The sequence below is a fragment of the Mustela erminea genome, chromosome 3 (genome assembly GCF_009829155.1).
Source record: "Mustela erminea isolate mMusErm1 chromosome 3, mMusErm1.Pri, whole genome shotgun sequence".
Lineage (NCBI taxonomy): Eukaryota > Metazoa > Chordata > Mammalia > Carnivora > Mustelidae > Mustela > Mustela erminea.
This window is the reverse complement of record NC_045616.1, coordinates 66,320,334-66,334,192: the sequence shown is the minus strand read 5'-3', so window position 1 is coordinate 66,334,192 and position 13,859 is coordinate 66,320,334. Positions and strand designations below refer to the sequence as shown.

General features: G+C 41.8%; 1 protein-coding gene across 3 annotated transcripts in view; it reads left to right on the top strand.

Annotated features, from left to right (window-relative positions):
• PTCD2 (pentatricopeptide repeat domain 2) overlaps window positions 1-13,859 on the top strand; it is a 101,736-nt gene that overhangs the window by 35,233 nt on the left and 52,644 nt on the right. The window contains exon 10 of one of the 3 annotated variants that reach the window (XM_032336017.1): window positions 5,427-7,362. The exons of 1 other annotated variant lie outside the window; for it this stretch is intronic. In XM_032336017.1, coding sequence (XP_032191908.1) covers window positions 5,427-5,432 — 6 coding nt within the window. In that variant the 3' untranslated portion in view covers window positions 5,433-7,362. Of the gene's footprint in view, window positions 1-2,341; window positions 4,284-5,426; window positions 7,363-13,859 lie in introns of those variants that run through there. One more of the 3 variants, XM_032336016.1, reaches the window with a different exon arrangement.

The window sequence follows — 13,859 nt, the reverse complement described above, 5'->3', positions numbered from 1 at the left end:
CTGAGAATGCTAGGCTCCATCTCTAGAGTTTCTGATTCCACTGATCTGGAGCAGGGTCCAAAAATGTGACTTCCTAATAAATTCTCAGGTGCTGATGTTGCTATTCTGGGGACTATATTATATATCACTATTTGATGAGGAAGCTTGTATTTGTTTTATGTGCACAGGAGACTTGGATTTCAGATACTATCTCTGGGTCCTCTGGTCTCTGCTGTCACAAAGAGGGAAGAGCCGGTAAGAATGGCCTTGTGCCTGGACTCCTGAGCAAGTACCCGATGAGGTGTTGTATGTGTGCCTTTTGTCTCTACTCCTGAGGATCCTCACTCTGATGAACCACCTCAATCCCAAACCCTCTCCCCTGGAATCAATGATTCAGGAGTCCCAGGTCATTATGATTTAAGATTAGTAAAAAGTGTATCTCTTTAGTGTTTTCAAATCATATATATATATATATATATATATACACACACAGAGACACATGTATACATACACACACATGTGCATACATATCCATGTAAACTAAGGCAACATGGCAGAATAGAACGGAGCTTGACAAAAATAACTCAAGATTCAAATTTACTTAATAATATTTCTGTTTACAAATTTGACATACATTATGGGTAAAAAAAAAAAAGTGTGGTGAGCCAAATCATTGTGAATTAATCCCCTGGTGGAAATATTTCAGAAAAGTAAAAAAGATTTTTTTAAATTATTTTTATTAACATATAATGTATTATGTGCCCCAGGGGTACAGGCTTACACACTTGACAGTGCTCACCATAATCACATACCCTCCCCAATGTCCATAACCCAACCACCCTCTCTCTATTGCCCAACCTCCAGCAACCCTCAGTTTGTTTTGTGAGATTAAGAGTCTCTTATGGTTTGTCTCCCTCCTGATCCCATCTTGTTTTGGTAAAAAAGATTTTTTAAAGGTATATGGTTTATACTACTTATGGATATTGGGGAGGGTATGTGCTATGGTGAGTGCTATGAAATGTGTAAGCCTGATGATTCACAGACCTGTACCCCTGGGGCAAATGATAATTATATGTTAATAAAAATTTTAAAAAGAGAATATATACTTTCAACTTGACAAGATTAAAAAAAATGAATCAAGGAATTACATTGGTTTAAGTGGTGTTACCTCAAAAGTACCTTGAGCAAAAATTGATATTGGAGTAATCCTGATTAAAATATTTTTGTTAACATGCATGGAGTCAAAACGGGATTTAAAAAATGACCTCTGTTACCATGAGCTTGCATTCTGCAAGAAGAACAGACATTAAATGAGCATCTGTGGAAATGGCCACACTGTTAACGACTGGCGTGATACTTCTCACCCCATATATAGTAAGTGGCATGTGCCTGTTTGCATGTGCACACACTCACAAGGACCTTTTCTGATCTTCAATAGCACTGATAGTCTGTCATTCATTTTGACAGGTAAATTGCCTTGTGTTGTTAAAGGACTTTTTCCAAGTATATCTAGTGTCTTCTGAAGGACAAACTATCCTACCTCTGTTTTACATGACCCCAAAGTTCCTATGTAGTATAATACTATACCACAATACTAAAATGTGGCCTTAATATTTTTTGAAAGGGTGAATTAATTAATGGCAGGTTTTAGTTAATATGTATAGCCTGCTATGCTCTGCTTTCAATATTTCACAACTTTCTCATAAACCCGCTGCTCTTTCTATCTTAGTTTTACATGAGCCAGAGCCAAGCCCTTAAGAAGCAAGATGGCAAAGAAGGGCGTGTAGGTGACGAGTGCATTAACACCCTGGCCAGAGCCCTCTTTCTTAGTTTTTCTCCATGGGGTTTTCCCCCAGTGTTTGTAGGCTCTTGGCTAATCTGAGACAGAAGTGATTTGGAAAGAAGGGAGAGTAGGGGGAGGACATACAATTTTACATGAAACTTCCCAGCTACTGGTGGAACAAGACCAGGACCCTGCCAAACAGCACACCTACACACCTGCCTGCCTTACTGAGTTGATCTTCCAAGGACTGCAGCCTCCAAGAGCATCAGGGGCAACTTGAGCACAGTGATTAAGGTGAGGTCTGGGAAAAAAGTCCCAGAGGAAAGAAAACCCCACATCTGGCTGGTAATCTCTGTCCTGTAGCTGAAATACTCCAAAGGTGGGTGCTTAGGATAGAGGAAGTCCTCATTTAATTAGGCCCTGAGAGGAAAAGGCACCTGGAGCCCCCATTCATTGCTTAATTAGTATCCCTCATCTTTCCTGATTCCTTTTCCTTGCCCTAACTCAGGCCAAGATCCTCACCCAAAAGAGCCCAGCATCCCCATGTTACTTAATTCCCCAGGTCTCCCTCATTTCCAGGCAGCAGGACATCTTGTTGAAGTACATCTCAAAAAAAGGCATAACCCCTGCATGTGACTGCCCTACAACTCGAATGGATTTTGAATCCACGAATCAAAGTCACACGCCTGGCAACCCAGGAGAACCTCCTGGTATGTCCCACAGCACTCTACGGGGACACATTGTGTCGCCATTAAGTTCAAGAGGATTAAGGAGGCCTTCACTTTCATGGCTGGAAATTACTGAATTAATACCAGTTTAAAGAATACGTTCTGTCGCTGGTGGCAGGATGGCCACATGCACGTCCGAAGATAATTCAACATGAATGCTGCTCACTGAGAAGCCAGAACGGATGAAACAGCTCCACATGAGGCTTTTGGGCCACAGGGTTTATCTCCCTGTGTAAAACTGTGGAGAGCAGAGGAAATGTCATCTTCAATTTAGATGAGCACAGCGTTTTCTTTGACACACTGATGCTGAAGTAACAAGGAATTTAACAACAACAGGGCTCGGTATGGTAGGGTTTAAAAGGCAAAGGCAAAAATCCTGCTAACACTTAATGAGACTTAACCATTGTCAGGCTCTATACAAAGCACTTTATATACAGTATCTCATTTAACCCTCAGGAAAACCCCATTTCACAGATGAGGAAACAAACTGAGAAGTTAAGTGCTTGGCCATTGATGTAATAGCAGGGAGTGGGCACGCACAGTTAGTCTGATGCCAAAGCTCACATTGTTAACTCTGTCTGTGTATTGTTGTGCCCAGATGGTGGCTCTGTGTGTGTGTACATGCGTGTACATGCTCATAGGTGCACTTTTCAGGAAAGTTTGTGCTATTGATTCAGTAGAACCTTGAAGGGGCCACGCAGTAAAAACAGTTAAGGTATATATGCATGCACACAGACATACATATAACATGCATACGTTACATGTACAAAGAAACACATATACATATGTAATGTTTGTGTATGATGTATGTTTGGATTTTTTTCAGTAATCCCTCCCTGCCTTCAGGCCTTGCTTTTATCACTGGTATGCAGCTGAAGAACTTAGGTAGACAGCAGAGGGCGCCCAGAGTCACTATTTTTAAAAAAGTGTTAGTTTTTGAAAGCATCTTCCATTTCTGGAATTCAGAGAGAACAGAGGTCCACAGTGCAGTCGAGGTGGGAAAGGTAGATAGACCTCAGCGAAGATATAGAATGCTGCCTTCACTAAAATTGGAGAATTACTGTGTTGAAAGGGTGTTTTTAGAAGAGAGAAAACAGGATGACCCTCTGTAGATAGCATTCTGATGCATGTGTGTGTGGGGGGGGTGGGGAGCATATGCTAGATGTTTCATGGAAAAATATCCTCAGCTCCTTATGAAAGAAAAAGAATGAGCCTTTGTTTCACTTGCAAAAGTTTCCTCCTAAATTAAGAATAAAGAACCCAGAATGAATTGTTTGCAGTTACTTACTAAAATCATACTGATCTGTTAGAGAAGTGAAAAGGAATTAGGCTCTAAATTATTTAAATTATTTGTTCTGTCTTTCTACCCTACTCAAATCCATCAAATCGCAGCAACCGATCTCCTCCAGCCATCGTCATGGAGTTACTAAGTCTTGGAGATTTCTCCTTTAAAATAAGGGAGACTTCAGTATCCTGGTATATTTATCACTGCCCATTTCTAGGAATAGGTCGAAGATCACCTTTTCATTATCACAAACCTTTAATATGCATTGAGAATTCACAGAATACTAATTATTACGGTGGGATAGGGAATTCTGGTAAAGGATGTCCCTGACAGACACCCAAGCCTGGGAGGAGGGGAGTGCAGATGTTCTTGCTCAAGATGACTTGTTCATGAGTATACAATAGATAACTCTCAGGTTACCACCAAAAGTACCTAGAGGAGGGGCGCCTGGCTGGCTCAGTCGTTAAGCATCTGCCTTCAGCTCAGATCATGATCCCAGAGTCCTGGGATCAAGCCCCGCATTGGGCTCCCTGCTCCACAGGACACCTGCTTCTCCCTCTCCTATTCCCTCTGCTGTGTTCCCTCTCTTGCTGTCTCTCTCTCTCTCTCTCTCTCTCTGTAAAATAAATAAATAAATAAAATCTTTTTAAAAAGTACCTAGAGGAGTTTCTGTGCAATTGAACATCCTATAACAACTGATGGGGATAAAATAAAGAAACTTTGAATGATTCTGAATGTGGCCCATGGAGTTGGTATGGCATGGGCACAACAGCTCAGGGACATAGGTACTGAAAAATAAAAGGCATGGCTAAGAATCCTATAGTCCGTGCTATCCCACACATACTCTCTTTGATTTTTCTCACTCATGAAATGAAATACTCCTGAAGCAACTGCTGGATGGACATTGTGTCCTCTAGGAGTCTGGAGTGGACGTGGCCAGGAATAAGTCTTTATTTACACTCTGTATTAGCAGGCTTTGATCCCATCAGGTGTTGCAGGCAGAGGGAAGACCATATGAAGGAAGTGTCCCACTACATTGCCCAGGGTGGGGGTGATCTCACCATGACATAAGGCCTACACTGCTGGTAAAGAATCGGTAGTATGGGGGCACCTGGGTAGCTCAGTGGGTTAAAGCCTTTACTTTCGGCTCAGGTCATGGTCTCAGGGTCCTGGGATCGAGCCCTGCATCGGGCTCTCTGCTCAGCGAGGAGCCTGCTTCCTCCTCTCTCCCTGCCTGCCTCTCTGCCTACTGTGATCTCTGTCTGTCAAATAAGTAAATAAAATCTTTAAAAAAAAAAAAAAAGAATCGGTAGTATGAAGCTCACTCAGGCAAGATCTGTTTTTGACAAGGTTGAGAGCTAAGCAGTTAACCAATGAACCAACTGGTATGAATGGCAGCTCTGGACTTCTATATCCCTGACCTTCCATAACCTTTATTATACTCTTTGAGTCAAAATCCTAACCTCAGTGGACCATGGATCTGGACCAAAGGTATAAATCTTTTATTCATGTGGATCATTTGGGTTTATTTTTAAAATCCTTTTTTTCTCCTCCAAACCATCTCAGTTTTACATTTCACTTTCCATTTGTGGGCATGGCTTATAAGTTACTGATTAGTTCATACTTTTAAGTTATTATTTCATACTTTCAGGTGTAAAACATCTGAAAAGATAGGAGGAAACAAAGATAACCAGCACACCATTGCTACTTTAACTAGCATATCTCCTGACACCGTATGGAAGATTCTGAGATAAATAGGTAAGAGGAGTCCCCATGTCTCCGAGTTAAAGTTTTGATAGGTAAACCCCGCTAGAGCAGGTTGGGTGTGATTTTGCCTTTCTCACATTTCAATGGACTAATGCCTTATGATTTTTTTTTTTTTCCTCCTGAATTCTACTTCCTCTTTCTTCTTTCTCTGTTCTTCTATTTTGTGTCTTCCCCATCATTTTATTCATGCTTCTTCTTTGAAAAAAATATTTTAGATCCCTTTTTTTGGGCTCTTTGGTGACAGAGTCTAGCTTCCTGTGTCCTCACTCTTTCACTCACTGACTCAGAGTGGAGGCTGCTTTACTGGAACTTAGGAGAAACCTCAGGTTCATTTTCAGTCCTGCTTTCTCCCTAGCATAAAGTTCTAATTTCAAGGGAGAAGTTCTGAATGGGCCATATTGAGAAAAGCAAGCAACAAGCCTAAAAACTCATGCTCTTCACCAACTCCTCCTGGGCTATATTCTGTAGAAAGGCAAAAAAAACATCTGAAGCTGCCCATTTGCTCCCCAAATACAACTCCCATGCCCGCAGTCTTATGCAGCCTTCAACATGAGTTAAGTCCTTCAAAGTAGGGCATCGGCAAGATTCACCAGCTAAAATTTTCTTTAACAGGAACCCAAGATACATTACAACTTTCTCAGTTTGTTCAACGGAGAATATTTAACAAGTGTCCATTTTCCTGGAAAACAGAACAGATTAGAAGTAACACAATGTGTGTGCCAGTTCAACATTTCCAAACCTAATATTCAGATACCTACTAACAACTCTGAAATTCAGATCCAAGTTTAAAGTCCAACTCTGGGATTACATCCTCCATCCTCTGTTATAGCTTGGAAGATGCTTATTAGCACAAAATTAATATTATTCCATCACTTTCATCTTTATTGTTTTAAGCTGAGGTACCCAAATTGCATTCATCCATGGCAACTAGGAGTTGGTCTGATTTGCTCATTTTTAGAAAGTGATAAATGAATAGAAGATGCTCAATCAGACCTGTGGGTAGAAAGTCAGACTGTCTGTGCATGAGATTAGGGGAAATCGTACACCTAATGAAGACAACAATGGGAAAAGAATGAACCACGATGCTCATTATGACTCAGTTGACAACACTTTTAGGTAAAGTCCACACTGTTTGGAAAGCACATTTTCATCCCTGGTGTCAAAACCTCCAAAAGCACATAGAAAAGTAAAAAATGCTGGCCTATGATAAGTTTGTCAAGGGTTGTTTTGGAAAGCCCTGCAGTATTTAATGAAAATGAAAATGCATTTCATTTCTTCATCTTGTCTATCAGAATCCCTGTCCAAAACAATCAGTAAAAAGGAAGGAAGACCATCTAACAAAGAGGGAGCGCGTAGCTGGATTTGTTCCCATCAGATCCAAGAAAACCAACCACATCAAGTTGCTAAAAAGATTTACCCACTGACAATGACAATAGCACAGCAGCATTTGTATCATATTCCCCACAGTTACTAGGCTGTTGTGACTCAGATTTTGAGAAATTTAACCTGCTTGTAAATGTGTGACAGGGCTTTCCTGACAACCTGTAGTTCAACAAAGACCAGGAAGTGAAACTGTCATTATCACCACAAGGTTTCTTTTACACAAGTTTTCATAACTTAGAGAGGCACCTTGCTGCTTACTCTCTGCCCTGTTTGCTTCATCTGTACTCCTCTGCCTTACCTCAACATGAAGAAAAGGAAGAGCTTGTTTGAGGGGTGAAAGGTCTCAGGAATTGACTCTGACCTCTGGGGAAAAGGAAGGGATACCCCTAAGATTCAGTACCCTCCCATTTGCCCCAAAACACTGAGCTGGAGCCCCAGAAACCATTGTCTTTTTTTTTTTTTTAAAGATTTTATTTATTTATTTGACAGACAGAGATCACAAGTAGGCAGAGAGGCAGGCAGAGAGAGAGAGAGAGAGGGAAGCAGGCTCCCTGCGGAGCAGAGAGCCCGATGCGGGGCTCGATCCCAGGACCCTGAGATCATGACCTGAGCCGAAGGCAGCAGCCCAACCCACTGAGCCACCCAGGCGCCCCGAAACCATTGTCTTAATGACAATACTTTGTATACCAAAGATGTCAAAGTCCTAGAAGGGCTCAAGAATACCATTTGGTAACATTTGATTTGGAGTTTCTTAAGTAACTTAAGCAGCACTTAAGACCATGGACCGTGAAGTCCAAACTTTATCCCAACCACAGATGCCTGACAGAGGGGCTGACTGCAGACTAAAATCCAAGGCTGCTTCATCCTATAGAAAGCGCCTTTTCCTAATTCACCCAAATCCACCATTGGACAAGTGAGGGGTGGATGTCAAGTCACCCTGACCACTTCTTATTGGTTACTCCCTCTCGCAAAACCTCTACAAGCTTCTCATCACACAGAATCAACTCCAGGTCCACATGGTAACACAGTCTGGTCCCTTTCACCTCTGCAACCTCAGCTCTCTTACTTCCCTTGCTTGCCTCTTTCATGCCATACAGGCCTTCTTACTGGCCCAGGAGACCCCAGCACATTCGTACCTCAGAGCCTTTGCACTGGCTGGTCCTCTGCCTTGCTCCCTCACTTCATTCAGATGTCTGTCAAGTGTCATCTCCTCAGACAGGCCTTCCCTGACTAACTTTCCACCTTCTTTCCTCTCTATTCCTTTTCCTTCTTTTTTTTTTTTTTTAAGCACTTACTATTTGAATTATATATTTATTTGTTTATTATTTGACTTCTCTCCAAAACAGAGGTTGAAAAACTAGTCCGAGGGCCAAATCATACTGGCTACCTATTTTTTTAAGTAAAGTTTTATTGGTATATAGCTATTCTCACTCATTTACATATTGTCTTTGACTATTTTCACACTACAACTGTAGAGTTGTGTAGTTACAATGGAGACTGCATAATCCACGAAGCCAAAAATATTTACTATCTTGCCAACCCTCACTCTAGAATGTAAACCCTATGAGGACAGGGGATTGATGTCTTTTGTTCACTCCTGTCTCTCCATCATTCATATTGCTTGGCACTCAGTAGGTACCTGATAAATTTTATTTAATGATTGGGCATATGGATGAATGAGTATCCAAATATATCTGGAAAATGATGTTCTTAATTCAGCAATTATTGAGCACCAACTTGTGCCAGGCGTTGGACTCCATGCAGAGGATACCAGATGAGAGACCAGTAAATTAAATGGTGCCAGAAGGAATGGCACGTTCTTTATGACAGTTATTACAGGAGCCATGAAGAAAGACAACTGGCCACGGCATCTAAAGACAGTGATCCCAAAAAATGAGTTCTCCAAGCTAAGGGAAGTGTGAAAGGCATTGCATACGAAGGGTAGAAATGTAATGGTCCAGAGATAGGCATTTAAATGATAGTAGTAGTCTGAGGGATCAATAGTTTGTGGGTTATATGACAGTTGTTTGAAGGGGGTTTGAACAATTTCTTTATGGGTGTGAATAATCACTCTCTTCCTCTTTCTCTTATTCCCTTTGTTGCCATTTAAAATTTGAGGGAAAATAATGATTCTCTTCAAAAAGGCTACCATTTTCCTGCAGATGTTTTTGGCCCAACCTAATACACGTTAAATGTGTTTTTTGAAGAGATGTCTCAGATACGTTATATCAAGATAGCTCACCTTGGCACTATTGACATTTGGACCAATAATAATTGTGTTGTTGTGGAGGTGTCCCGTGCATGTAGGACATTTCACGTCATCCCTGACCTCTACACACTAGATGTCAGTAGTACTCTCACAGTGTGACAATCAAAACTGTCCCCAGAGATCACTAAATGTCCCCTGAGGGGAGAGGGGGGCAATATCACCCTCTTGGTAACCACTGCATTAGACAGTGCCAGTCACACACACTGGACAACCTGAAGATAAAATGTGTTAATTTTTGTAAATTTGTGTAAATTACAAATACTGGATGCAGGGGGATTTTGCAAGCCCAAGGCACTTGAGCCTCTGGAATAAAAACTGCCTGTTCTTTTTTGTCTCCAGATGATCACCCAACATGGTTCAAGTAACTATAGAATCAGAAAGATAAACATTAGCTACTTCTTCACTTGGTTACCCTCGTGCCATATTGTCTACGGAGTCATGGGGTCTGGGCTATGCTGAAACAGGCCAAGTTAAATATGCAGTTGGACAATAGAACCCACCTACGCCCATGCCACTCTGAACGCACCCGATTTGTCTGACCTCGGAAGCTGAGCAGGGTCAGGCCCAGTTAGTACTTGGGTGGGAAAACAATAGAACCCGACTCAGCAGCAAAAAGGAATAGCTATTGGTAAACGCAGCCACACGGATGAGCCTCAGAGTCCTGGCGCTGAGGGAAAGGAGACAGCCTCCAAAGCTTACATACTTTCTGATTTCATAGATATGACTTTCTGGAAAAGGCAAAACTATCGGTAGCACAGATTAGTGGTTACCAGAGGTTGGGGTGGGGAGAGTTGTGACCACAAAGGGACAACATGAGAGTTTTTTTAGTGTATGTTAGTGAAAAAAAATAAAGAGTAGTGACTGAAGAATGACGGGCTTTTAATACTTAATACATGTCTTCTTCTAACCACAATGAAGCCTTCAAAGCCATATTTTAAAGCCATAAACCATTTAAATACTGGGCAACACGGCCTTGACCACCAGTAATGGGAGCGTTCCAGGGGAAAGGGGCAAGCAGATAATCTGGAACCAAATGATGAGCTTTAGCTTCCTTGCTTCAATTCCTCTTTCACTTTCCATAGAACAAGGTGATCTTCACTTCCCAATCCAGGGTTGCCAAATTTCACCCTAGAATTGCTTGGGCCTCCCTAGGCAGAAGAGAGAAAATACTTCAAAACGTGATGTATATGAGAACAGGCTTACCAGTGTCCTTTGAGTTGTATAACATTGTAGCAACATGACAGTATTGTGTAGTGATAAAGGAGAGCCCAAGAAAGCATGGGGCTCACTTTCCAAGGCTCCAGGCGAGAGAAGGAACAGAGAACATAATGAAATGAAAGTGACTTGATTCTCAAAGAGATCAATATCCTGTTTTATTATTCATATGAATAATGACATGAGACTCATGTGTACATGAAATAATCACCATTTCTGAAGAATTCTGTACTCACCTGAAATATGGAGTCTGTTCATCTATGATGATGGGGCCCAAGGTATATATGGGAAGATAGTAGTGACCCTAGTCTAGAATCTGCCCCATGAGCGTCCAGGTTGGGGTAAGGATATTCAGCATGCCTCTCTTTCAGGGGGACTGTGGGCTGTGGTTTACCTACATATGAAAGGACTGTTCACAAGAAAATGTTGCACATGTGCTTATGTAATCATAATAGTAGACCATAGGACTATCACGTCAGAAATGAATGTGCTTGACTTCTCAGAGAATGAAATGCATGGCAACAGGAAGAATCAGAGAGGGTCATCCGCCTGATATTCATCCTGAAAGTGACGTGAAGCACAGATGATGTCACAGTCACAAATATTATACTTCTTTCTCTTTGCCCATCATCATCCATTTGCAGCAACAGGACTTCAGAGGAACAATTGCAGTGTCTCTAAATGGTTTCAGAGATAGCCTTGTACACCAAACATCCTTAGGAGCTGTTGATTCTTTTTCCCCTTGGCTAAATATAACTGAAAATGAAGTAAAAAATGACAGCTGTTCTGTGTGTGTAAGGTGAGGATAGGACAGGGTGACACAGGTAAGAAATACATTGCAAAAGAACTGGCTCATGACTTCAGTCTTCTTAAAGGCGGAGCTTTAAACTTTTTTCATTTTATATCTTTTAACTTATTTGATCATCACCATTACTCTCCCTCCCTCATGATATAAGGAAGTATTACTTTATGCCCATTTAACAGAAACTAGAACAAAGGCATATGTCCATTAAGAATTCCCCAGAGGGGGAGCTCCTGGATAGCTCAGTTGTTGGGCATCTGCCTTTGGCTCAGGTCATGAACCCTGGGTCCTGGGATGGAGCCCCACATCAGGCTCCCTGCTCAGCAGGAAGCCTGCTTTTCCCTCTCCCACTCCCCTGCCTGTGTTCCCTCTCTCACTGCGTCTCTCTCTGTCAAATATATGTGCTGCCGAAGCGAGCACATCTCTCTGTCAAATAAATAAATAAAATCTTAAAAAAAAAAAAAAAGAATTTCCCCGAGGTTGCATAGGGGATTAGTGGAAAAATAAGGTGTAAAACCTGTCTCCTGATTCTGGACCCCAGGGCTCCATTTGGTAGGCCATATTGTAAAATGTCATCCAGTTTTACCAAACATAGACCAAAAGCAGGAGTTAAGGATGGTTACCCTCTGTAGGAATCAGTGGAAGTCCTCACCCCCATCCTCCCCTCTACCTGAAGGTAGTAATGCGTCCACAGTTGAGAAAGTGCCTGATTCCTTTGAAGATGCATCTCAAGCATCAAGCCTACAAGAAGGGCATTCCTACCCACAGTAGGGTATTCCCACCCTACCTATTCCTTCCTTGCCATACCTTAAATACAGTGCTATCTTTGTGCATGTAACTTTCATATGCCTTGGGGCCTGGGTCTTGCTGTTCTTAGATTCCTAGAGCCTACTACAGGACCTGTTTCATAGGAGGCACGCAATGCTTATATGCTAAAAGAAAGCCATGGCATGGATTTTATTCTTTAGAAGTGCAAATAAAGGGCAAGCTGCACCTGAAAAAAACCTTGCAAAAGTCATTTACCCTCTCAAAGCCTCAGTTTCTTCATCTGTAAAATGAGGATAATTAGAAAACAATAACCCTCAAGAACTGTTCTTTATAAAGCACTTGGCAGGGAGCCTGTTTCACAGCAAACTCTCGGTACATGGTAGCTTTCTGTGGTAGCCAGCCTCCAAGATGGCCCTTAGTGACTTTCACCTCCTAGTATCCTAGTGTCCTATGGAGAAATACATGTGGTGAAGAAATAGGCTTCCTACCAACAGCCAGCATCAAGTCACCATCCATATGAACATGCCATCTTGGACACTGATCCTTCAGCTCCAGTCAAGCCTTTGGATGATGTAGCCCTGGCCAACATCTTGACTGCAACCTCAAGAGAGACCTTGAGCCAGAACCCCCTGATTAAGCAGCTCCTGGATCCTGACCTACAGAAATTGTGTGAAATAAATGCTCATTGTTTTTTTAAGCTGGTAAGTTTGGGGCTAGTTTGTTACAGAGCAACAAGTAAATAATACAATATCATTGTAAATTGTTGTATGAGTATCAATAAAGAGAGAAGCACCACACAGTCAATTCTGGTTCTCGATCAGCCTGAGGTCACAAGAGCTAATGGGTAAGGAAGGCTGGTTTTAACTAAATTAGGCCTTGTCCTTACCCCATACTGAAGAGGTAACCAAGATAGACATTCTCAGCAACTCACCCGAGGCAAGTATGAAGGTCCCCTTGGTGCTATTTGCCACATTAGACAAACATCTGGAGAATATCACTAGACCCTGAATCAGATATTCTAATGTTATTTAATTGTGACAGGCATGTAGATCATCTCTCTAAATAGTGGGACAATGCTGACCCCAAGAGCTAATCTTAGACTCTGTTTTCTCTCCTCTACCCCAACCCTGTTGCATACCACCCAGACTTGTCCCTTTCTTGTGTTTTCCTTCCCCAGTCTTTTATACCACAAAACTTTGATGAAAATGGCGATGACTTTAAAGGAGCAACGTTTCACTGAATATTGAGAAACACTCATTTTTTCACTCTACACAGGCCTTGTGATACTTAAAGCTTGGTTGATGGTCATAAAGATATTTGGCACTGAGCTTTCATGATGGTTGAGTTACTGTAACTCTAAACTTTAAGTGCCTCCCTTCCCTAGTTATCCCCAGTATCTTCCTCGAGGATTTGCCAGTGCTATTAGACTGTTCCATTTCTCAGTAAATGCTTTCATTCTTTACTGCAGTCCCCAATTCTCCTGTAGTCCCTGACTGCTCAGTTACTCCTGAAACTAGAGGTTTGTATCTTAATCCCTACCCCAAGCAAAAACAAAAAACAACAAACAAAACTTTTCCAGATAATTTTGAATTGTGTGACCCTTGAGTGACCATAGAATTTGAAGGCCCCTTGAGGCCATCACTATGCAGGAATTTACTAGGTTTCTGGACAGGAAGACACAGCTCTCTGTTGTACTCAAAAGCATTCCTTGAGTATGAAGAATGCATGTCTCAAGATGGGGAATATGAACTATGGTCCTCCTTCACCTCAGAGAGTTTTTTGCCTTCTTGGAGTTCCTCTTCTTGCCAAGAGTTTGGCACAGACACAATCCCCTCTCTTTGTTCAAGAATCCCCAAATTCCCACTGTTTCTCAGGGAGCT